Source organism: Phlebotomus papatasi, chromosome 2 (genome assembly GCF_024763615.1).
Source record: "Phlebotomus papatasi isolate M1 chromosome 2, Ppap_2.1, whole genome shotgun sequence".
NCBI classification, from domain to species: domain Eukaryota; kingdom Metazoa; phylum Arthropoda; class Insecta; order Diptera; family Psychodidae; genus Phlebotomus; species Phlebotomus papatasi.
In genome coordinates, this window is record NC_077223.1 from 58,976,248 (window position 1) to 59,000,212 (window position 23,965).

Here is a 23,965-nt window from a genome sequence, read left to right on the forward strand (position 1 = left end):
AAGAAATTCTTCAACTTTCCTCATTCATTTCTCTCAGGTTTGATCAATTAAATGAACCAAAAACAGAATAACCCAGCCAGCAAAAATAAATCCAAACCATAAACGCATATTTTTAATGTTTTATATAAGAAAATTCTTTTTTTTTTAACCAAAAGAAAATCCCTTTAAAAACAATACGCATTTAAGATAAGGAAAAATCTTCAATGCAAAAATCATCTGCGTGAGAATTCCTGAGTGTCTGAAGCGACTTGAAAATGAAAATGAAATAGCGGAAGACATTATCCAAGCCTCGAATCAACTAAGTCAGTAAGTTAAGTAAAGAAGGCAGACAAACCCGTTCAGTAAGTCTCTTTCTCACTCAATTGACTGAGTTTGAGTTGGAGAAAGTTTTTCGCTCAATTCACACAAAACCACAAACACAGACATGAAAAGAAGATTTTTAGTGTCTGCACAAAAGATCATAATAAAAGTGCTCAAAGACTTTGCAAAATAGAGGCTTTATATACCACGAAAAATTCACGAATGCCCAGAGGTTTTATTTTTGGTATTTTCTCAATAAGTGTCCTTCGAGTTAGGGCATAAAATTATATCGATCAATCGATATTAAGTAAATTGCATTGGAATTTATGGGTTTCTTTTGGATTTCCTGAAAGGCTTCCTCAAGCAAAAGAAGTCTCCCTAATGCTCCAAGTTTAAAAGTATATTTTACCAACAACTGTCGTTTTTATCAAAAAATTAAAAAGATGTCGAAATCATCCCAAAAACAACCTTTCTTTCAGTCTTTCACCCAAGAATTTACCTTCCAATAATAATAAATTCACAAATGATGGATGTCAAGGTAAGTAACAATGCAAAAATTGACCACTTTCATTTGTCGCAAAAGACTCTTTTCACTCATTCGCTCACTCATGCATTTGCCCAAAGAGAAAGAGTCCCCCCCAAAAAGGGGCCCAGCCGAAAATTTCGTTAGCCCGCAACTTGTTGATCTTTGTGTTGCTCTTTTTTTTATTTTTCTCTGTCGGGCTGGCCAGAAAAAGTGAAAGCCAGACGCGAGAAATTCACGAAATATACGCACTTTTTTCGGCAACCGAAAGAAGGAGGAATTTATAATCAACGAGAGTTTTGACGCATCTCAAGCGGAAATGCTGAGATTTTTCCAACAACTTCCGCGCACAGTCATATGGTACAAGATAGATAATGCTGAAGATAATTTGGCAATTTTTGCATGGATCATTTGGAATATAAGATGAGAAGTTAGGATATTTTCAGATGAGGAAATTCAGTTATGCTTAATTACTCGGATTAAGCAAAAGGTCAGAGAGATGTTTGAAAGGTAAATGGTATTTAAAGATCAGAAAGAAACGAAAGAAAGCGAAAGTTTGGTAGTTGAAATTCAAAAAAAAATTAAGAGCCTACAATTCCTTCTGAAGTTCGAAACTTCACATGCCTCTGATACTTTAAGATTCAGAATAAGGTTATTTTCCAATGGAAAATAATTGAAACTATACTGAACTATAAAATGTGAAATAGTGCAAAAAAATATCAATTGCCCCTTATTCCTATGAAAATCTCAATTACAATTTCAACAGAAATTTTTAATAGAAATTTCCTTAAAAAATACTGATACCATCATAAATAAATAAATACATTTCAAAAAGTATAAAAAAATATTTTATTAAACAGAAGGCATTAAATGTGAAGTTAGTGATTGATCTATCTTAAACATGAACATGATAAATCAAGAAATAAAAAGAATATTTTGGATAAAATTGAAAAAAATTTAGTATGATTTAAATTTAAAGATAGGCTTACAAAGTACTCCAAGTATTTATAATCCGAATTAATTCAAAATCCGAAGAAAATTAGTTCCAAATTTCGAAATTCGAAAGCTGCCTATGAAGTCTTTAAGAATTATCTAGTAAATCCCAGTCTTTAAGATCTGACTTGAAATTTAAATATTTTAAATTAAAAAACAGTTTCATAAACCTAAACAGGTATGTTACATAGATACCACAGAGGAAATTGATGCTTTAATGTTTTCTAAAGTTCTTAAAAGCAAGACAAAGTTGAGAATAATCACTGTAACACGGTTATCAGACTACAGATTTATAGGAATTCCTAAAAACCTCAAACTTCTAAAACTTGCAATATTTTTTTCAAATATCCATTAAATGTTCTTATTTTAGAATTCTTATTTGAAATTTTTGGTTGAGCGTCCGCCAAAAACTTTACCTTCAAAAGAATTATAATACGTAAAATTATTGGCGAGATAGTGTCTTAAAATGGATAAAATAATTGCAATAAATCCTTAAAATATTTCAAATTCAGTGATCTTGCTTGTATTTTAGAAATTGAATCCTAATTACACTTTTAGTTCGAAACCCATGTAAAACTTATCCATCGATATGACTTAAATTTATTAATTTTTTAACAGACTAGACTTTTTTAAGATATTTTGTCTCAGAACTTAACAGGGGTTTTAAAATGGAAACTTAACTTAGTTCCCAAAGGGTTTCCATTGTCAAATAATGTAGAAAGTTTTATAATATTTCTGAGGATGAGAAAATTTTATTGACTTATTCCTCCACCCTAAAGCTGTCTTTAGACTAGAGTTAAGCCCAGTTCCCGAAGATCTCGAAATCCTAACTAAATATACAATTAAATTAATTCTTCAAAATCAAATGGATTATTTGCTCTTAATATTTTAATCCTAAGGCAAAATTTTCCAAAATGTCTTGACTGATAAGTAATTAGGTCAAACCATTTGGCTAAGCCTTAGTTCTGAAATCCGTATAATACGGCCTTCAGACCTAAAGCTTAGCCATAAGGCTTAACTTCTTTAGATATTTATCAGTCGAAAATTTTTGGAAAATTTTGACTTAGAAATGGACTATAAGGGGAATTTATCTATTTTAATCTAAAGAACAAATTAAATTGGTTGCTATTTAGGATTTTGAGACCTGTAGAAACTAGGCTAAACCTCTAGTCTGAAGACGGTCTAAGTCAAAATTTCTTTAAAAATCCAGTTTATCGTGAAAGTAAAAGAGTTAAACAATATTGTGCAGCTGCAGGTTTAATGAAGCTTGTATGCCCAATTTATTTTTGTTTAACCGATTGAATTTTCAGTCTGACCGATTTTACTTACTGCTACTTATACCTAATACCTAATGTCAGATGTTTAAACCAACCTTTTTAAGTGAAATATCGCCTTTAGGACACTCGGATTCCTTGTGCGTACACATTGACTATTCTACACCGTATGTAGTCTAACAAATCTAATAGACTAGACTAGTAATAAATAATAACGGATTTCAGACATAAACCTTAAATTCTCTAATTTCTTATCAGTCAAGATTATTGAAAAGATTTCAACTCTAAATTTGATTATAAGAAGAAATTACCCATTAGATTCTGAAAATTTTATAAAATTGGTTGCTGTTTAGGATTATGTTACCTTTGGGAATGGGCTAACCTTCTAGTCGGAAGACCGCTTATGTATTTGTATAGAACTGAGGATAAGTCGAGGAACGGATTAGTGATTAAATTAGATTTCCAAAAATTTATTACTTATAATTCGTCGTTCATCTAATCCTCAGATCTGCACAAGCCCTAAATCATCGACTCGCGTTGATTATCGATTGGCAAGAGAAAAAATATCGACTCATTTTCGAACCTCAACATTTAGTGGACTCCATCAAATTTACGACTGGATCTTATGTTTTCGCTTCCAACTTATTGACTTGAGCTCTTCTTTAATTCTAACATTTAAGGATGATCTTCCTCGATCGGATCTATAATACTCGATCGTTTAAGTTTTAGAAATACAGAAATGATTACGAACAATAGGGGGGAAAGTCATACTCGCAGGCCAAAATCATCAGCAGCTACGGTTGTTATTATATACTACGTATGAGTAAGGATATAAAATTTTAGGTTCCTACATTTAAGATATATTTTGTCCCGACTTTAAAAGAGGCCTTAGAATATTTGAATAAGTTACCGTTAAGATATGCATGATGTCGCCATAACTGTTGAACCTGAAACTGTGTCCAGCGATTGCCCTCTTCTCCGTTTGCCCCATTTGGTCCGTTTTGTCCATTAGTTCCATTCATCCCTCCGTTGGGCCCATTGCCACCCGGACCCCCATTTGTAGTCCCATTAGTTCCATTGGTCTGATGATGGACCTGAAGGATCTGGGATGGAGGTGGTAGGTTCTGGGAATTGTGTTGTTGTGGACCGCCACCCCCATTTTGACCCCCATTAGGTGGGTTCATATGGGGCAAATGGATAACCTGGAGGGGCATATTGGGCAGTGAATTGGGTGGTTGCATTGATGGCAGAATCTGTGGAGAATTCTGCATAATCTGAATATGGGGACTGGGAGATGGAGTTGGGGGTCCGATAGGCATTTGCTGCGGCAACTGATAATCCATATTGGGTGATTCCTTCCGCAAAAGTGTTACTTGAGTGTTGGGTTTTTTTTTGGTTTTGGTTGTACACCGTCCACTTCACCGAATCACACGACACTTTCACTTTTCTCTCTTGAGGGGACCTCTGTCTTCTGGTTGTGTGGGCTTTTGGATGGATTTTTTTTTTATTTTAGGTAGGGGGACTTGGGTATTTGGATCAGGAAATGGATTTAGGGAATTAAAATTGAAATGGTAGGTCTTTTTACATGAATGGCGACCCTTGTGTCGCCCATCTAAAGTCCAGAGTCTCTCTCAGAGATTTATATTGCAAGGGGTAAGTTTAGGTGGTAAAAGAAAATCGATTTAGGAAGCCCTATTAGAGTGCCTACTTAAGTATATATTAGTCCAATAAAATGAGTGTCACTGTCACAAAATCCTTAGGAATCTCCGTATTGGCATGGATTCCTGGACAATTTTTGGTATGAATTTGTCCACAGAAAATGACTCTGTCACCAGTATCAACATTACTCCCAAGAGTTCGACCTTCTACGTGTTACTCCATGCGTTGCAAATTGATACTCAATGGGAATTGTGTTCTTTGAAATATCGTTCATTAGAATATCTCCACACACTTTATTCTCACACAGCATCCGACAGATCACTCGCGAGATTTACAATCGTCTCTCTGTAGTCGTGATCTCATCGAGATCATCACACAAATTTTGCCTCTAAGCACACTACCAGTTACTTCCAAATTGTCTCCCTCGACACTCAACCATCTCTCCCCATCCGGGAATACACTGTCTAATCCCAGTGGATCTCACCTATATCACTTCCAAGTACAACACTTTCAAGGGATGTTCACTGTCCACGATAAGGAAATTGGCAATTTTCTTCGGTTTTTGCTCAAATCCCGATAAAAACACACGCGCAAGAATGATAGTCACATCTAACCTGTTCGCGAATTGCAACGAAAATGAACGATAGAGCGTCTCTCTGTGTTCCGTGTTTCGCGATATCTTCACACACCATACCACCATCCCAACTCCCATTTGCCCCACCGACTGTCCGAAAGGTAAATAAGTCTCAGGTGAGAACACACATATGCAATAAATTCAGGTGAGACGCGGGAAAAGCCACTTATTTAGGCTCAATGTATGTGTGTTCCGTAGAAAAACGCCGGCTATTCCCTATAGCATTTCTTTCATTCACTCTCACTGGGCAACTTTTTTTTTGGCACTTCTTGACGCCCTCCGTAGAACTCTCTAGGGGGTCAAACTTAAAAGATGAATAGAGTCTACGAATATGCGTATCAGTTGAAAGATGAAAGAAAGTCAACTTTGAACTTTTCACGCTAGCTTTTTTTTTAAAGGTTAAAAGTGTACAAAGACAAAGTTGGATATGTGATTAAAATAAAATATCCATACGTCCATGTAGATACTTAGGGAAGAATGGTACAGTTCACGAATATTTACCTAAGATATTGAAAAGGATAAGCTTTTGATCTTATTTAAAAGGAATAAGATCAACTGAATTAAAAATTTTCAAGGTGACTACTTCTTAATCATTTCTGAATTCATCTAATTTTCGTAGTTTTGTAGTGAATTTAAGAAAATAATAAGGAACTATACACTAGTTTAATTCTAAAATGCTTTTTTTTAATTCGTATTATTTTATGTATTCAATAAAATTATTCTTCTTTAAAGTTGTTATTTAGTATATTCATTGGAAAAGCTTTGCAAGCAAATCCTTTCCCTAAAAACTTGAAAAGTCTTAAATACCAGAATACTAATTAAATAAAAAAATTTTAAACAATGTACCAATCATTTTTTATGAGTCTAAAGAAAAATAAAATTTCAAAATTCCTAACTAAGATATCACTATATTTTCAATCATTAAATCATTTAAAACAAAAAAATCTTTATTATCTATTAACCCATTCAGTCAATGTATCAGAAATACTTAAGATAGAATGTTCATATTTTGGGATTAGTTTCCTACAGACTAATAGATGAATTTTTTGAAAGAAACAAATTTTTACCTATTATGGGGGCGCGGGGAGCCCCTGTCAAACACACGTCTTAGCGGTCACTGAATTTAAATTCTGTGCATTAATTCATTACTTACAAACTCTATTGCTTTAGATAGAGTAACTATCCAAGACAACAAATTGGCAACTAGGATTCAAATCAGGAAAGAGGAAAGATGCCAATTTTAACAAATTCGACGGGATGTCGTATTTTCCGTCCGCCACTTTGAGCAAAAATTTTGCATGACCCTCCGTGAAGCAAGAAAAAAGTAACAAAATGTATTTTCATCTCTTACGGACTATTTTTCCCAAGTCATTGAAGAACTAAAGTTACTAAAAATCCATTCCTGACAGCAATTCGGACAAAAATTGCCCAGGAATAAATCATCTACTAAAACCACACAATTTGCGTATGATGTATAATACTATGGTAAGGAATGGGTTAAGAATGCAAAATTTTCAAATCAGTATTATAAAATTGTTATATAAAAACGATAATTTTCAAAATTGATATTGTTTTTCATTTTCAAAATGTTCTGAAACTCAAAATTTTATTTCAAGTAGAAATTATAATCAAAAGAAAATGAAATCGAAAATAACTAAATATGTGTTACATGGGCGTTCTCTGTTCTAGTTTAAGACAAAGTATAGAAATTAAAATTCAAAAATAATACAAATTCCTAGTTCCAATTGTATTATGTTAATTTTTAAAATTTAGGTCTCAAATGCAAAATCTCAAGTAATATAAAATACCAAAATTTAAAAAAAAAATATTAAATTTTCGTCTTATTGTAACTACCTCAAATAGTGTCATAATCATTATTTGATTTTACAAATTGAAAATTTATTTAATCCGCGAACCTTATGTCAATTTTTATATCATCCGGATTTGTATGCAGACGGTCCAAGGATTAATAACAATATCGGGATTAGTAACGCTTTATGCACCTTTATTAGAAAAAATTTTAAAACAATTCTTTTTTAGGGTAAATATTTTTCTTAATGTCACAACGATTTATTGGTTTATTTATCAAGGCATACAAAAACTTCAAAATTTATTCTTTTTTTTTAACTGGCTTCGATAATAGGGTACAAGGGGGTAATTTATAATCGTTTCTAAATAACATTTTTGCATTTTTTCACATTTTAAATGAGAAAAATAACAGAAACACATGGATATATCCTTAAATGTAAAGTGGTCTTCAGATCAAATAATTTTCCCATTTCCCGAAAATCGCAAAATCCTTTAATAAATTAATTCTTCTTATTTCCAAAATCTTATATATTATTTGCTCTTTATAATTCAATATAAATCAAAATTGTCCAAAACAAATTACAAATTCAGTAAAATTTTATCAGTCAAAAATTTTTGCAAAAAATGTCTTATAAGAAATTAGAGAAATTAAGCCATAGGGGGAAGTAGGGCACCTTTGAAAGTGGGGCACCTTTGAAATTGGAATTTTTCACCTATTTTAAAATAAAATTGAGCCTTATTGTGATATAATTTAGCTGCACAAGCAGATTGAGAATCTAACATATATCCCGATTAGTCTCAATTTTATTTAAAAATAGGTAAAAAGTCCCAATTTCAAAGGTTCCCCACTTTCAAAGGTGCCCCACTTCCCCCTATGGCTAAATCTTAGGTATGAAACTCAAATAAGGCTTCTGCTTTTTCGTGGTATTCTTTTTTCTCTTTGTTCATCTGAAACAATCATTAAAATTCAATATTACAAATTAAAAATGATTCCAAATGCCTTTTACTCTATCTCCTGTGCATATACGATTAATCCCAAGTCATTAATTGCAGATTTCCATGATTTTTTAGATCCTGAAAATATTAATAATCCTTGTATTCCTGCGTTTTTTTATTTTAGTTTTAACACTGTCTTGTATCTGTGATAAATTTTTCATATCTTTTTCTTTTGTACCCAACCATTCGTCGAGCGGTAACTCTGATGAAATGTCGGACGACTTTCGTGATAAGTTTAAGTTAAAATTTATATTTTCAAAATTCATAAAAATTCTTCTATTGCTGAATATTTTTTTTTAATCATTATAAATGTTCTTATTATACAGTGAAAGTAATAATTATTAAGCAAAAAAATACAATCTTGATCAAGTATAAGCTTTCTTAAGCATTTTGAAAGAGCTTTTACAATTTCCTCGAAAAAGACCAGATATACTACTATCCCCTTGGCAAAAAAATCCCCTCCAACAGTGGAAGAAAGAAGTTTTGTATGAGGCTTTCTCGTGAGTACTCAACATCTTTACTTCAACTCTTTTCTCACTGTTGGAGTTGTTCAATTCAGCCCATAAATTCCAACACACTACACAATTCTCTTCCTTCCCCCAACATGGAACACTGTTTTTACCATCTCTTCGGCACACCAAGCCTCTTTGAAGAGAGTGATGGTAAGAAAATTTTGAAATGAAATCGAAAGTAAACTCTCACTCTTTATACCACAAATACATTCAATAATGTTTTGAGGGGCTTTTAAATCAGAAAAGCCCCATACTAATACCCAGGTGCAAAAGAAGGTATCAGAGAGAAAGAAATTAATGCAGACAATTTCAATATGAGTGTGCAACTCTTTGCTCCATTAGTTTCGATTGGTAAACGCGAGGTGCATTGCGATGTAAGGAGAAAGAAGCCCAGAAGACGATAAATAAATGGTTGAAAGAAATGCAATGCGCCGAAGAAATGAGGAAGGAGAGAAGTAGGACACTAGTTCAGTATACGATTTAAACACCTTCTGTTTTTTTTTCACTATTTTTCCACAAACTCCCACCACCCCCTCAACTCTTTTATACTTACACTATTTTTTTTTGCTACTTCGATTGAGTATCTTTCTCTGTGATTCACGTATCAAATCGTCAAAAGTTGCGCAACATTTACGATTAATTGCTTGAATTTTATTCATCATCTAAGTGGTGCTACCTATATAATTTTTCTCCATCGTATCTTCAGTCTTTGAGATTAAGTGCATTTTTCTTAAGGGTAATTAATGTGATATTTAGCAAGAAAATCACACAATTATCTTCTTCTGTTTTTTTTGGATTATGTAAAAAGAGAAGAACAATTAAATAGTACGACATAATTTACAGAAGATAACTTATATGATGATCTATAAACAAGCAATTGAAATAATAATAATTATCATTCTATATTTCGAGTTTATCGTTTTTACTTGAATTTGAAAAGATTTTGAATTTATTACCATAGAAGATTATTAACTATACTGAATCTTGTGCTACTTGGTACAATAGGGAGAAGTGGGACACCTTTGCAATGGAGCAGCTTTAAAATTAGGCTTTTTTCTACAATTTTTAAATTTCAATGAGCTTTTCCATGAGGTATTTTAGCTTTACAAATTGTACAAATGGTTTGTGGAGCTAAATTATATCATTTTCAAGGTCCATTTTCAATTTAAAATTACAGGAAAAATCTCAATTTTAAAGCTTCCCCAATTCAAAGGTGCCCTACTTTCCCCTACATCCCCTACATGATCGATTCTATTAATTTCTTGCGAGGTTTTTACAATTACAGTTGCAGTTAGTATATTTTTTAATAGGATATTTCGGGGTAAAATGTGACAATACAGATATTTAATTTCACATTTTCTCACAAGATTTGATAGATGATTTTTGTTTCGCACATTCTTGTAGGAAATTTAATTCCTTTTAACTTTGTGAAATATCTTTCATCCTGTAGCTCGAGAAGTAACGATGTTATAAAAGTCGATTTTGTAAAACTTCTCCAAAATGTTAGGGCTAAATATTTGATAGAATAAGATAGGGGAAAGATAACACCCAGAGTTGCAAGCATTCCGAAGTTTCCTGTTAAAAATCTCAGTTAAAAATGAAATCTTTGAAATATTTCTGCAAAAGAATCTTTTGACGAGAAGCCTCTTTTTATTTGCTTAACAGATTAGAAAGGTGAAGCTGTTTATTATTATTCTTTTTTCAAAATGCTTTCAGGAAAATGATTTTAATACCAATTTGTACGTTAAGATATACACAAAATAGTCTTGAGAGGAATAAAACTGTGAAATACATTTTTTTAAAAATATATCGATAGCTCAGAATAAGTCTCGAACAACTCGAATTTACGCAAAATTGATTTTTCCTGTTGAATATTATACTAGAAAGTGAATTATATTTTCAAAATAAATCAAACATTCAAATATTTGTTTGTAAATTTAAGCAAACACACAAAAACTGTTTGTAAACTCTTGTCATTTGTTCGTAAAGTTATGTCAGAAAAACAAAAATATACGAACAAATGTTTATAAAAGAACAAAAAATGTTCGTTAAGTGATCATGATACAAACATCACTTGTGAAAAAGTACAAACTTTTACGAACTCTTTAGTGAGTTATACGATTTACAAGCATTTCGTAAGTCACTAGTAGAAATTTATAAACATCTACGAACAATTTTACGAAATATTTTTTTCTGTGTAGTGTTGCAAAAATAAATCTATATTATTTTATGAAGCCTTTACACGATTGTACGAAAATGAAAAACATGGTTTCATTGTTTTCAAATTTCTAAATTGAGTTTCTGGTCAAATTTGATTTCTTTATGATCAAATTATATTTTTTTAATATTGATTTGTGCCTCTTGTCATTAAGAACAAATCAAGCTAAATTATACGAAAATCTTTTCCGCAAAGATAATAATAACTTAAACTGATTTGCTATAAATGTTAAGATGATTCTATACGTCTATTTTAATTTTTTATTAAGTGGGAAAAAGCCACAGAAACATTTTGCCAAAACAAATAAAAATTTTACTGAGCTACAACTTGAATACTAAAGCTAAAGAATTCTCGAAGCCATAGAAAAAAATGTATGTGAAACATTTATTGTGATTTTCCCCGCAAATCCCCAAAACCCCATGACAAAAGAAGGTGATTGTGGTGTAAAAAAAATTGCGACGAATTTTAAATCCTAATTCAATTAGTCTGTGAGAGATGCATTTCAACGTGCGGGTGAAGTTGTAATAAAAAGAAGCAATTCCCACCTGGATGTAAAAGAAGAGACCAACAATGGTCAATTCACACGCATAAAATTCCAATGACTTCCTTCAGCGTCTGCTGAAGATGACAAGTCATTCGTCTTTTTCTTCTCATTAACTTTTTGACTCTTTTTTGCAGACATCTTTCCTACCATTTGACCACTTCATTGAACATGAGAGTGGCTTGCGTCTTCCTCTTCCACAACAACTGCTTTTATATTTAATTTATTCACTGGTGTTTTTGGCTGTTTTTTTTCGGTGGCCCCCCAAACAACAGCCTAATGAATTATCGATAAAAATTTCACTTTTGCTCCAAAGTGCGAAAAAAAGAGTTTCAAATGAAAATGAAAGTTTCACACTAAGATTAACACAGACATTGGCCACACTGTCCGAATACAGTTTTTTTCTCTTTCTTTCCTGGCTCATTCAACATCAGAAAAATCTTTTGAGAATTTTTCAAAAGAATGCACAACACAATGTATAAATTTTCTATAGATACTTTTTTTCTCCATCTGATCAACAGCTTAGAAAAATTTTTGTATTAGGTAACCCGATTAAATTGATTCTAATGCTTATTTCCCACGGAAATATTTTTCCCATACATTTAAGTGATGACTTTCTTTTGAAGTTGCAAAAGCGCCATAAGAGAGGCTACAAGAGGTTGAGGATTTTTCCTAAGATTGGAAGGAGTGATTTTTCCAAATCAAATAAAAGTGCAGATTCATGTTTATGCCCACGGAAAAACCATCTTTTCTACTGTATCTACGTATGCAAACACAGCGGCAAATGATATGCAGGGAAATATTGAGGAAAATATGGTAAATCATTTCCCGACTAAGGTGGGTGTCTACACAGTTAACCCATTCGTGTTTCATTGGGGAAAATCCTAAACTATACAGAAAAAAAAATATTACTTATTCTAATATTTTTTTTAGAAATACTTTCGCATCATTTACCATATACCAGTTCTCAACCGATTTGAACCGATTCATATATCATTCAAAAGATTATCCAAAATTGTTTTAAAAGTATCGATTTTCGGATAAAACTTAGTTATCGGCTATGAACACCGATTCAGAACCGATTGGAACCACTTCAGTTTTATAGGAAATTCCAAGACCTTTCCAACGAGCCCAAACATGACCCCATTCGCTTGATAAATGTGCTCTGTAGTGTCTTTTTAACATTTAACCTTGAAAAACCGTTATTAGGAATGATTCAACGGTATTTTCGTATAAGAACGAAATGTCCGCCTGGGTAATTTCTAAAACATATCCAAAAATGAAAAAAAAATCGCACGACGCGTTTTCGAGCAATCCCAAAAAAAATAATCCATGTCGCATGATATAATAATATGTGACTATAGTTCCTCTGGTGTTGATCTTGCAAACTTTACAAGTTCTATTGAATTATCAATAATTTTAATACATGAAAATTTCTGATTTATAAAGATTTATAATGATTATGTGGTAAATATTGAAGTTATATTGACTTAAACATTAAAAAAAAAAACATTAAATCGTTTTGGTCTAGATTAAGGGGCAACACCAAATTGATGTTTAACATGCATTCTTGCAAATATTTTGAATTATACAACAAATTTTACGAACACGAGCAAACAGAGACAGCTTTGTAAAAATCTAAAGGTTTTCAGAAATTTTCTAACTTTGGATTATGAACCTAATTAGTAAGAAATATGTTTAACGGCATGGTATAATTGATTCGGTTTGTGTGGTACTCAGTATAAGAGCCTAAAACTTTGATATTATTTTTCATATGAACCTACGAAGGTTCATATAAATAATGAATTTTGCTTAAAAGGGGTGTTTAGAAAAGCGCTTGTTAATTCGACCCTATTTCCTGCTTCTACTTCCACGCAGTGAATCTTGGAATACATTCGAAATTTTTCGGTTAAAGACTAGTGGAAGAAGGGACCTCATCTTTGCAATCTAAACTATATTTCTCAGATTTTAGCGGGTGAGGATTTGTGGCGATGGTTAGGTCATCACCAAAAGGTTGAGTGCAGAAGAGCGAGCACTTTACTTGTCAAGGGACAGCCCCAAAGCCAATCTGATACGGTTACAAACTTGGCATCAGGTGGCAACTGGCCGTAGAGTATGTATTTTGCTGTAATATGCATTTTACTTAAAAAGTAGTATTAAATTAGTATAGGACACGTAGGGAAAAAATCCCAAACTCGAACGTCAAGATCGGATGTCTTCCAAGTTTAAAGCGAAGTTTCAAGTCTTCATTAAGCTCTTTTAATTTTCCAATATTTTGAAGATTTTTATAAAATATGGATAATAAAAAGATTGAAATAGTAGGTGGGATTATTAAGAATCTCACCTAATATTGATGTTCAATAAATCAATGAGAGAAAAACGGGTGTGCAATTAACGTTTTTCCTCGTAACTTTAACACTTTTTAGGTGTAAAAATATATCAACATTTTTTAATGTTAATTTTACACCTTTTTAAGGGTAAAAATAACATGAAAAAGGGTAACTTTAACCTCTAACACACCCAAAAAGCATAGTATTTACACCGATTTTGGATCAATACTGCAGGGTAAAATTAATATTTCCGGAATGTTATTTTAACTTTTTCGGATTTCTCTCAGTGTAGGGGAGAGTGCTCTCTCTTCGAACGTTCATGCTTTCGAACGTTCAGTTCGAACTCCCTTCGAACGTTCAGTGTTAAAATATCTCCCTTACAGGGGATACTATAATTTTCAACTACTTAATTGCCAAAATTTACGCCTTAGTGAGAGCTTTAGAACAAATTTGGCTCAGTAGCATATAAATCTGTAAACATTTTCTCTTATTTAAAAAATATTCCCTTATTTATCGACAGAAAAACAAGATAAAAATCAATTATTATTACATATTAAGTAATAAATAAGTCAAAAATTATTTTAAATTAAATTATCCCATTTAGCTACGAATAATTAAAAATTTGAACAATGAAAAAGTTACTTTAATTAATTTTTTAATTTCCTTAAGGCCTACAACTTAAGACCTCTACATATTGTTAACAACTTTCCTTATAAATTGCATTTTTGACAGAATGTTGATGTGTCAAAAAAGCAATTTTTGACGAAAATTTCTCCCAATTCTCCCCTTTAAATAAAACCATAAAACTATTTCACTCATCAATCAGTATTTAAGTTAAAAAAAATTCCGTCGGGTTTTTGAAAATTTTTATTAAGGATTCAATTTTTTTTACTAATCAAGGTCATGGGGTGTAAAGGGGGTGAATGCGTAACGTATAGCCTCTTCCCTCAATTCCGATGTTCACCTCCAAGAAGGCGAGATGCCTGGTAGGCCCCGGCACACCCAGATGCGTGACCGAAGTTTGGGTAATAAACCCCAATGAGATGTCACAAATCTGGGGCAGACGAACAAGGGATCTGGTCCTTCTAGAGAGGGTTGGGCGGGGGGCTGACTACCCTTCCCCGTAAAATCAAGATTGTTCGGAAAGACAGAAGGAACCTCGGATACGGATTGAGTCAACGACGAACAGGCTCGAGTGGCGACGGGTCCTGAGTCAAGCCAAGACCAGTAATTGGTTGTAGCGCCGGTTAAGTAAGTAAGTAAGTAAGTAATCAAGTTCATACCCCTCTTGAAGAAACGGGTATTTACCTGATCACAGAGTCACTGGGAAAAATTTTGTTAGCTAATTTTACCAACGCACATTAATGGGTTAACAATCTTTGTGGGAGAGAAAAATGGAATAAGAATTGTGATAATGCTGCTTAAAGTGATATACATTTTCCAATCTAATCTCACTAAGTGGCCCCACCATGAGATCCATATCTCATCCCGACTGAATATGCAGAAAATCCATTTTTATCTATTTGACCAAATTGCCTCCCATCCTAAAACCGCCCATTTGTGCTTCCTTACAACCACGAAAAAATGATAATAATGAAAATCCTTCCTGAGAAATGGATCAGGTTTGCAAAAACGTGACTGGAGAAGGTGACTCCTGGATTGAAAGTGGGACACAATGGGGTTTTTATGCTACCTCCAACGTCAAAGACAAACAAGAGATAAAAAGTTTGTAAAGCAAGAAATTCAGCATTGAGAGTTGTTTGGGGGGGCTTTTTTGCCGCGATTCCAGCGAGAAAATCGTGTGCACAAACCTGAGATTGGCAGGTAACGCTTGGCTGGTTGGTGGCTGAGGTTATCATTGGGACCTGGAGATACTTGGGTCCCCGCTATGAAGCCATAGTGATCATAGGGACGTCCAGAAAAGCCAGATTGAGCAGCTGGAGAGATCTGAGAGAAGTTCCAGGGTAGCTTCTGTCCAGAAAATTGATTCTGAGCCAATGAAGTGGTACAATTTGGCACAGATTCTCCAGACGGCATCATTGTCCAGCATTGATTGCCAATGGATGTTTGCTGGTGGAAATATCCAGCAGAAGGGGCAGAAGCTGATGCTGATGGATGGTAGAAGCTATCAATTTCACCCATGCGGGATTTCATGGTGCAATAGAGAGATCTTTTGTCTCAAAACTTGTCCAGTCTTTGGATAAATATGGGAACTTTTTAGCGATTCACTAGGAGACTTTCACTGGTGGGAATTCCCAAAATTGCAACACTCGTCAATTTTTTCCACTCACACTCTCTCATCTTCAAGCCAAAAGCACCAAACACTGAGCTTTTGACTTAATGTCCTCAATTTTTCAGCTCAAAGTTTACCAGTGAAGAAACGACACTTTTTTGGATCAAACTTGGAGGAAACTTATCGGGAAACTTTGCACTACTTATCCCCTCAAGAGATTCAAAACAGAAAGAAGTTATACCAGAGCTTTTAGAGTCGCCTGATGAATTGAATTTTGTTGATAGTGTCTAGTAAGGTCGATGAACATACAAATTGTTCACTATACTTTGTTCATTTACTATTTTTTTTTAAGTATATTCTTATCTTTTTACTTTATTTCCTTATGGAAATGTTTTAACTTTTGAACACTTCTCAAACAATACACGAAGAAAAAGCATAAACTACTGAGATTTAAGGGACTTTTTTTCCCTGAAAACCAGTTCTACTTAATTTCTTCAAATGTTCCTTGAATGAGCTTCCTTGATTATTCTCTTAAATGACGTGAAACTTCCTCAAATTATTCAGAAAAATGTTATGTCTTCTTCAAATCGTAAAATTCTCAAAAGACAGATTTTTCTCAAAACTTTTTAACTCTACGTGAGATTCCTGAAATTCCTTGAAACTTCTTGTAAAAATCCCACACAATTCCGTACGTTAAACACTTCCTAAAACTTTCAAAATTTGCGATATTATCACAAAATTTTCCACCAAATTAAGGAAGTATGTGAATTCCTTCAAGGAAACTGAAAGATTCACCTGGAAGATGGTAGAACTAACTGGTCTGGCGTCCGGATTTCAACTGGTTGGATTGTTTGTTGTTGCCGGCAGCGGGAGAGGTGTTCAAATGTGCGGCAGAGACGATGATATGTGTCCAGAACACGGGGTGGAGCCTCCTCACGTGGACGAAGGCACGATTGCCAGGTACAAATGGATATTCACGTGGCGACGTCTGTGGAAGCATCTCCCTACCACTTCTCATACCCAAACGCAAGTCAATGCGTCCCATTGGAATTTCTAATCAATTCTTTACTGATATCTTTTATGCATCCGTCAATTCAGTTCATTGTGCCAGTGCGTTCTTTTCGCTATTCCATCCATGTAGGGATTAATGGGGGAAAAATTGCCTGCATCTCATCTGTATTTTGATGAGTTGATGACAAATACACAGAGAAAATTTGTCAAAAACTTTCCCAAAGGTTGACAAGTTAACAAATTTAAAGCTTTTAAGGCCAATACGAGTATTATAACGTATAATTCTTACAGAAAAATATAAAGACAGATTTATTCGTAAACAACGGTTTTTAGAAATCCAACTTTATGAAAGTGAGAAGCTCGTTGCGTCCACCGGTGTCTTAGCTTTGGTATCCAACTTTTACAGCAAAACTGTTGCAAAGTTCTTAGTAGTCAATCACAAATTATGCATTAGTAAAATATAATTTTAAAAGTAGAAATTTCCTAGTTATAGTCTAAAAATAAAAGGACAATCGTACCAACAAGTCGAAATATTGCACGATATTTTCTGTAAAATTCTCGGTTGAAAAGTAATGTATTTGCTTTGATAATGGTTTGGAAATATTACTACGACATAGTGCTACCCCAATGGGAAAGGGTATTCCTGGGATTTTTTTGCGTAATGGAAGTTTACTACGAATATCGCTGTAATACAAATCGATTTTGTCGTCAAGAATTTGACCGATGATGAAGAGAATCATTTTCAAATAGGGTAAGGGCTCATAATTTTGCCCAGTCTGCTTATAAGCACCGATGTCCTAAGTTTGAAGTGCGATATTTTCGATACTAATTGACTTTTTTGTTACTCTCTTTTTAGAAGGGTTGTTTAGAAACTTAGCAAGCTATTTATCGTCGTATTTCTACTAAAATTAATTTTAATACGTTCAGAAATGAATTAACATGTAGAGATGAATTTGGCTCTTATTTTGGACAACTTGGTTATTAATTTGGACAACTTGGATGTAAATTTGGACAGCTAATCCGCCTCAACAGGATGCCCATTGTTCTTCATTTCATGAACCAGTCTTACCAAGTCCTCTTCCTGTTCATGTAAGGGATTCGTGAAATGTCACAAGAAGCCCGGAAACTTTCCATATGATTCATTAAAGTGAGTTGACTTCGGTACTCCAAGTACGTGCGGATTCGCTCATTCCCTGGACTTTCCGGGAACTTTTCAAGGCATTTCTCGCTACATCTCTTTCGTAGAGATGATGCTCCTTTGTTTCTCCAGGCATTTGTCCAACCTAGCCATCACAAAAGCTAAAACTTCACGAAATTTCATGAGAAAAACACCTGTCCAAAATAAGAACCATCTCCTCACTGGTGAATGTCTTAAAAAATTTCCCATTTTTCACACGAAAAATCTAATTCACAAGGCAAATCTCACTTCAGGTCAAATGTACAAATCACCACTAATGTGAATCAACACAATTTTCAATGAATATTCAATAATATCACCAAAAAAAGCGAAGAAACATTGTTGGTACTTCATCACAGCTAAGTAAGACTGAAGTAAACACGAAGTTCTGTCATATTTCTCGTAAGCAATTGCTCACACTGAATTTTCAACAAAGCAATTTCAACACAAATCATATTCAAAATTTAACGAATTTCATGTTAAAATCTTCCAAAAAGAACAAATATTTAGAAATAATTCATTATTCATCAAATATTGGAATAACAATCCATAATTTGAATCAATTTATATTTAGTGTCCAATTATATCCTCAAAGTGTCCAAAATAAGAAACTGGACAAAATTATGAGCCTTTCCCCTATACACTATATCAAAATTACAAATCCGACCATTCCATAAAACTAAAACGATGTATCAACGTTATTTTTAAACGAAAAGAATTAGTAAAGCTTCCCGGCTTTATAAAATGTTCGAATTAGTGAATTCAAGCTCGAAATTGTGAGTTCAAGACCTCAAGGAATTTCCTAATTCTTTGCTTTTTCGAGTGTACCCCATTTATTATCAATTTAAACTTACTAATAGATCTTCTAAAAACTACCTCAAACTTCAAAAGACCTAACTTAAACAAAATCTAAAAAAATAATAAATAGGTAACTTTCCGAAATCTGTGTTTTCTGAAATATTAATCGCATCGAGAGAATCGTCCGTTTTACTTCGAATAATTACGGTATTGGAAGAATTAAGCAGTTCATTTTGGCCTGCTCAGGAGCTTCACCTTTTAATAAAATTGCTTCCACCGTATTCCTGAAATTTTGGATAAAAGGAGTGATCGAAGACCGAGTATTCATTATCTTATAGCATTTAGCCCCAAGGCCAATAACAAACCGAAAAATGTTTGGATTAATTGCTTTTCTTCAAATTGAACCAAAAAAACTTTAAAGCATTAAGATCGTATCGAAAAATGTAATTTGTTAATTTTTTGGTTAAAATATTAAAATATTTAGTTCCACAGCATAATTAAAAATCAATTTAAATAATCTTCAAAATTTTCAAGAATTGGATAATCACGGAATTATTACTCTTACTGTTCCAAAATGTTTAGGAAAAATTTTGGCATTAAACAGCGATTTTTAATAACTCTTTTTTCATTAATAAAAATCATAAATATGTTAATATGTACATGAAGCATTTGATGCATTTGATGTCTTGTTCTTAATGCTTTTAAGCGAAAAGTTTTGTTTTTTTTTTCGGAAAAGACGAAATAAGCTGTAGAGCCCGAAATTTAAATTTTGTTTTCCAAATTTTATTCAATTAATTATTTAATCATTTATTGTTTTATTTTATTTTATAAACTGAATTTATCCCTTATGAAACTTAACTTATGCTTGGATAAAATAAAATATCACCGATATTTGGTAAAAAATAAAACATCTAAAGAAAATTAAGTGCAAATTCCAACTGAATGTTTTTTTTAGGGAAATTGCCATTATTTTGTTTTTTCTCCCTTTTTTTGAAACTATTACGGAGATTTTAATGCTTAAAAATTCAACACAGACTCAATTTTTGAATTTGTTTCCTTTTTTCGATTTTGATTAATAATTTGTTTTTTGTCTATGAGATATATAAAAAACTAAATTGTAGGCATTTAATTGTATTTTGATTAATTTTTTTAAATTATTTTCTTTACAAAATTAGGTTTAATACTAATAGCCTAGAATTAAAAATAATGTGCTATAGTTACAATATCGAGCGAATGTGTACTAAATTTTGTTTTAAAAGACCTTTTATAATCTTTTTTACATGAATACCAATCACTGTTAATACAAATTAGGACAAAATATGTTTTTAACAATATTATTTTTTAAACTATCAGAAGAAAATTATATATGTTTTACCATAGCAAAACAAGATTGCAGATAACATAAAGAGATCAATATGATATTTTTCGTTAAAATCTTTCACACAGAAGTATCAATAAAACGATTTTAATTTAAATTACAGATAAAAATTGAATGGATTTTGTTTCAAAATACCCTCAAAAGAAGAACTATTTAGGAGAAATATTCTTTATCAAATGGTCATAGGCAATTCTATAATTCCAAGCGATTTAATTGCAATGTCCGATGTTTTCCTCTATTGTTCGATATTGTAAGCTGTCCGAAATAATCTCCCATTTCTTTAGTTTGTTTAGTAATAAGCTAGTGAATAGCAAAAGGACAAAAAATGGATGGTCTCAAAATTTTGATTCTGATTTTGATTATAATCTAATTCTATAAACAAAATAATTAAGTAAAAACTACAAAAAAATGCCTTGTATTCAAGTAGTTGTCTTCCCCTTGGCGTCTCTTAATCGCAGTCACGTTGTGCATCCACGTGAGTTAAAACACCTCCAACTCCGCGATCAATGAATTTACTAAGTAAAATCTATATGTTCCCACAACGAGCTTTTGACTCTCACAAAAGCTGCAACAGAAAGCGCTTCAAAACAAGCACACATCTCCCCATGTGCCATTCCCTCCCAAAAGCAGACCCCCAGCAGCCCCAGCGGAAGAGTTTTTTTTTTTCTTTATTATTGGAGTACAACACGAGAGTATTTAGATAGTGTGTAATCAGCAATGGGGACGCCAAGTTATCGGCCGGTGTCACAGAAGCCGCTTCTTTTTGGCGATAACGCGGCGCGCCTCCGGTTGGTGTCTCCACTGTTGCCATGGCGACTCACAGTTGGAGCCTAAACTGGCGTTCGGCCACGTGACACACGACTCACAAATGGGTGGCCGCGTGATACCTACCCCAAAAAAGAGAGGATTATGAGGGAAGGAGGAAACCACCAGGCGCCTCCACAGACTCCCAGATGTATGACGAGGCATTGATTTTTTTGGCTGAGGGATTTCCATTGAAAATTAGTGCTAAAAGTTGGTAAGAAGTTTGTTCAGGGTCGAAATTGCAAGAGTTGAGGCCACATTTCTGGGCTTAAACCATTCCAAAATTGATGGAAAATTGCAGCTAAAAGAGTTTACTAGCACTCTCATGTTTAATGGGAAGAGATTCCAAGTACTAAGTGGAATGTTGAGATTAAGACTCTGAAAAACTTGAGAAAACTCCCATGAAACTCTCAATTTAGGATAAATAGTAAAATGCAGAATAGAATAATAAATAGATGATAAAGTTATTTACTTTTTCATTTAGTTGTAATGACAAGTAAAAAAAAGTTTCATCCTGATATAAAAGCCAAATTACATAGACAGAAATCACATTTTGACAACCTTATCATAAAAATATATATTTGTTTTTTTACAAATAATCTTAGCTTGTTTTTATTATTTATTAATTTTATCATTATTTATAAACGCAATTGACAAAATGTTCAATTTCAAGCCTGTCTACCAGGCGTCCGCATCGAAAGCTCTAACAAGCATTAAAATATCTGAAAGCGATTATTTTTGCAGAAAGAAAATTGTAGTCGATTTTATAATAAACCAAACACACCGACAATTTTTTTTAATAACCCATGCTATTAAGTAAAACAAACTTTTCTATTTTAATTCATTTTGAGGCAGTTGCTAAATATAAATAACAGAAATTTTAATTCGAGAGTTTATTGCTGATCGGTGAGCATTTATTGTTTAATTAGAATTGTTGTCTTGTGATTTCTGTCATCAACAAATCTTTTTAATCACTCAGAATATTTTTAAAATGTCATTTTAACCCGGCTGAAGATGTGTGCAGCAGAAAAGTAATAAGGATAGTAAAAATATCATCGCTTTCATTGCCCAATGCAATGTCTTAAAACCATTTTAAAAATTCATAAACACTGATCTCAATTCTGCTAAAACTAAGATCTAGATTAAAATTTCCAGCTTAAGATATCATATGCCGATTCTATACCTTTCTAAAACCTAAAATCTCTTTACTTAGAATCAGTATCTCAAGATATTCGCTTGACAAAACATCACTTTTGACAAGAAAAAATATTTCTCTGCAGAATTTAATAAAACTATGCTACAAAAATTCATGAAATTAATAATAGAATATTTTAAATATTTATGAGAAGTTATAATCATCAGTAAAGGATCATATTCCATTTCATTTTCCATGCACCCTCACAGGTTATACATTTTACGATACACCTCATACAACTTAACAAAATATATTGTACTGATTAAATCTTAAGATAAGATAAGATTTTGCCAGGGGTCAGTTCTCCATTTCGGATATTCCGATGCATCCAGGCCACCAATTGGGCCCCTTATGCTTCCCCACTCCTATTCTATCTTATCCCCCGATACGGGTAGCCGCTCTATATCACAGCTCTGTGAGCAGTCAGTGCCGTTACTATGTCACAGCATCCCTTCTCGGTGTGTGTTTGGGATCAGTGACAGCGAATATTTGTATCGATTGAAGTACCACTTTCACATCGAAACTCGTTCTCGTACCAGCCTCTATTGTTTAGGCGGTTCACTTTTTTGTCAATATGCACCATTGACATTACTATTCATTCATTCACTGGACGAATTCAAAGCCGATATGGCATGAGAAATCTTTTTCTGCTGCTGCTCAGCTTTGAACCCCAGACCTCGCAGTCATAGAGCTACTACTCTATCCACTGACCCACTCGAGGCCCCCTGATTAAATCTTAATAACTATGAATTTCGTTTTCGAACCCTTCATTATAAAAATATTTCTCATACAGAGAGAATTCTGCATGAAATTCTGACCTTTGATCTTGAAATTTCTTCATTTTGATTTTGATCTTTGTCTTAGAATTGAGATCATTATGGCTCTCACACATCTCTTAGATCGGTAAAATTTCATGCAATCGAAATTCACATCCCTTTCTTTCTCAAATATTTTGCATATATCTATCCCAGTCTTTTTGGACTCTTCTTCTTCTTCTTTTGAGCGTCATATGAAATTAAATTTAGTTCAGTCCAATTTTGAGTTCGAAAGACTGAGACGGACTTAGACAAATCTTTTGAAAAAGAAAGGGAAGTGAATTTTGATTTCATGAAATTATACCGATCTAAAAGGTGTGCTGAGCCATTATACTATAAATTCATCAATTATCTCTTGAATCATTAAAAAAAATAGTTAAAGAAAACGATTTTTAACCAAAGGTAAAGGTTCCGAAAAGTTCGTAACGTTTCCGAAGAAAACGAAAAGTCAACTAATTTTTTTTATTAAGCCAAGACACACTTGACAATATTATAAGAGATGACAGAGATATTTTATCTGAGGAAGGAACCTGTAGGGAAGATTTTCCAAGAAACATTCTATATAGCACAATTGAGTGCATTTAGCATTATCCCCGTTTAAACAGGGCTTTAAGGGACTTTAATTAAAAGGAATTTATAATAATTCGAAGTGCATTCCATTATGCTACACTGAGAGAAATCCGAAAAAGTTAAAATAACATTTCGGAAATGTTAATTTTACCCTGAATTATTGATCCGAAATCGGTATAAATATTCCCCTTTTTA

At 33.0% G+C, this 23,965-nt stretch overlaps 1 protein-coding gene across 10 annotated transcripts in view; it reads right to left on the bottom strand.

Annotated features, from left to right (window-relative positions):
• LOC129801913 (thyrotroph embryonic factor) overlaps positions 1-23,965 on the bottom strand; it is a 135,582-nt gene that overhangs the window by 56,820 nt on the left and 54,797 nt on the right. For 6 of the 10 annotated variants that reach the window (XM_055847360.1, XM_055847357.1, XM_055847355.1 and 3 more), the window contains exon 1: positions 4,001-6,681. The exons of 2 other annotated variants lie outside the window; for them this stretch is intronic. In XM_055847360.1, coding sequence (XP_055703335.1) covers positions 4,001-4,433 — 433 coding nt within the window. In that variant the 5' untranslated portion in view covers positions 4,434-6,681. Of the gene's footprint in view, positions 1-4,000; positions 6,682-15,600; positions 18,686-23,965 lie in introns of those variants that run through there. 2 more of the 10 variants (XM_055847362.1, XM_055847361.1) reach the window with 2 other exon arrangements.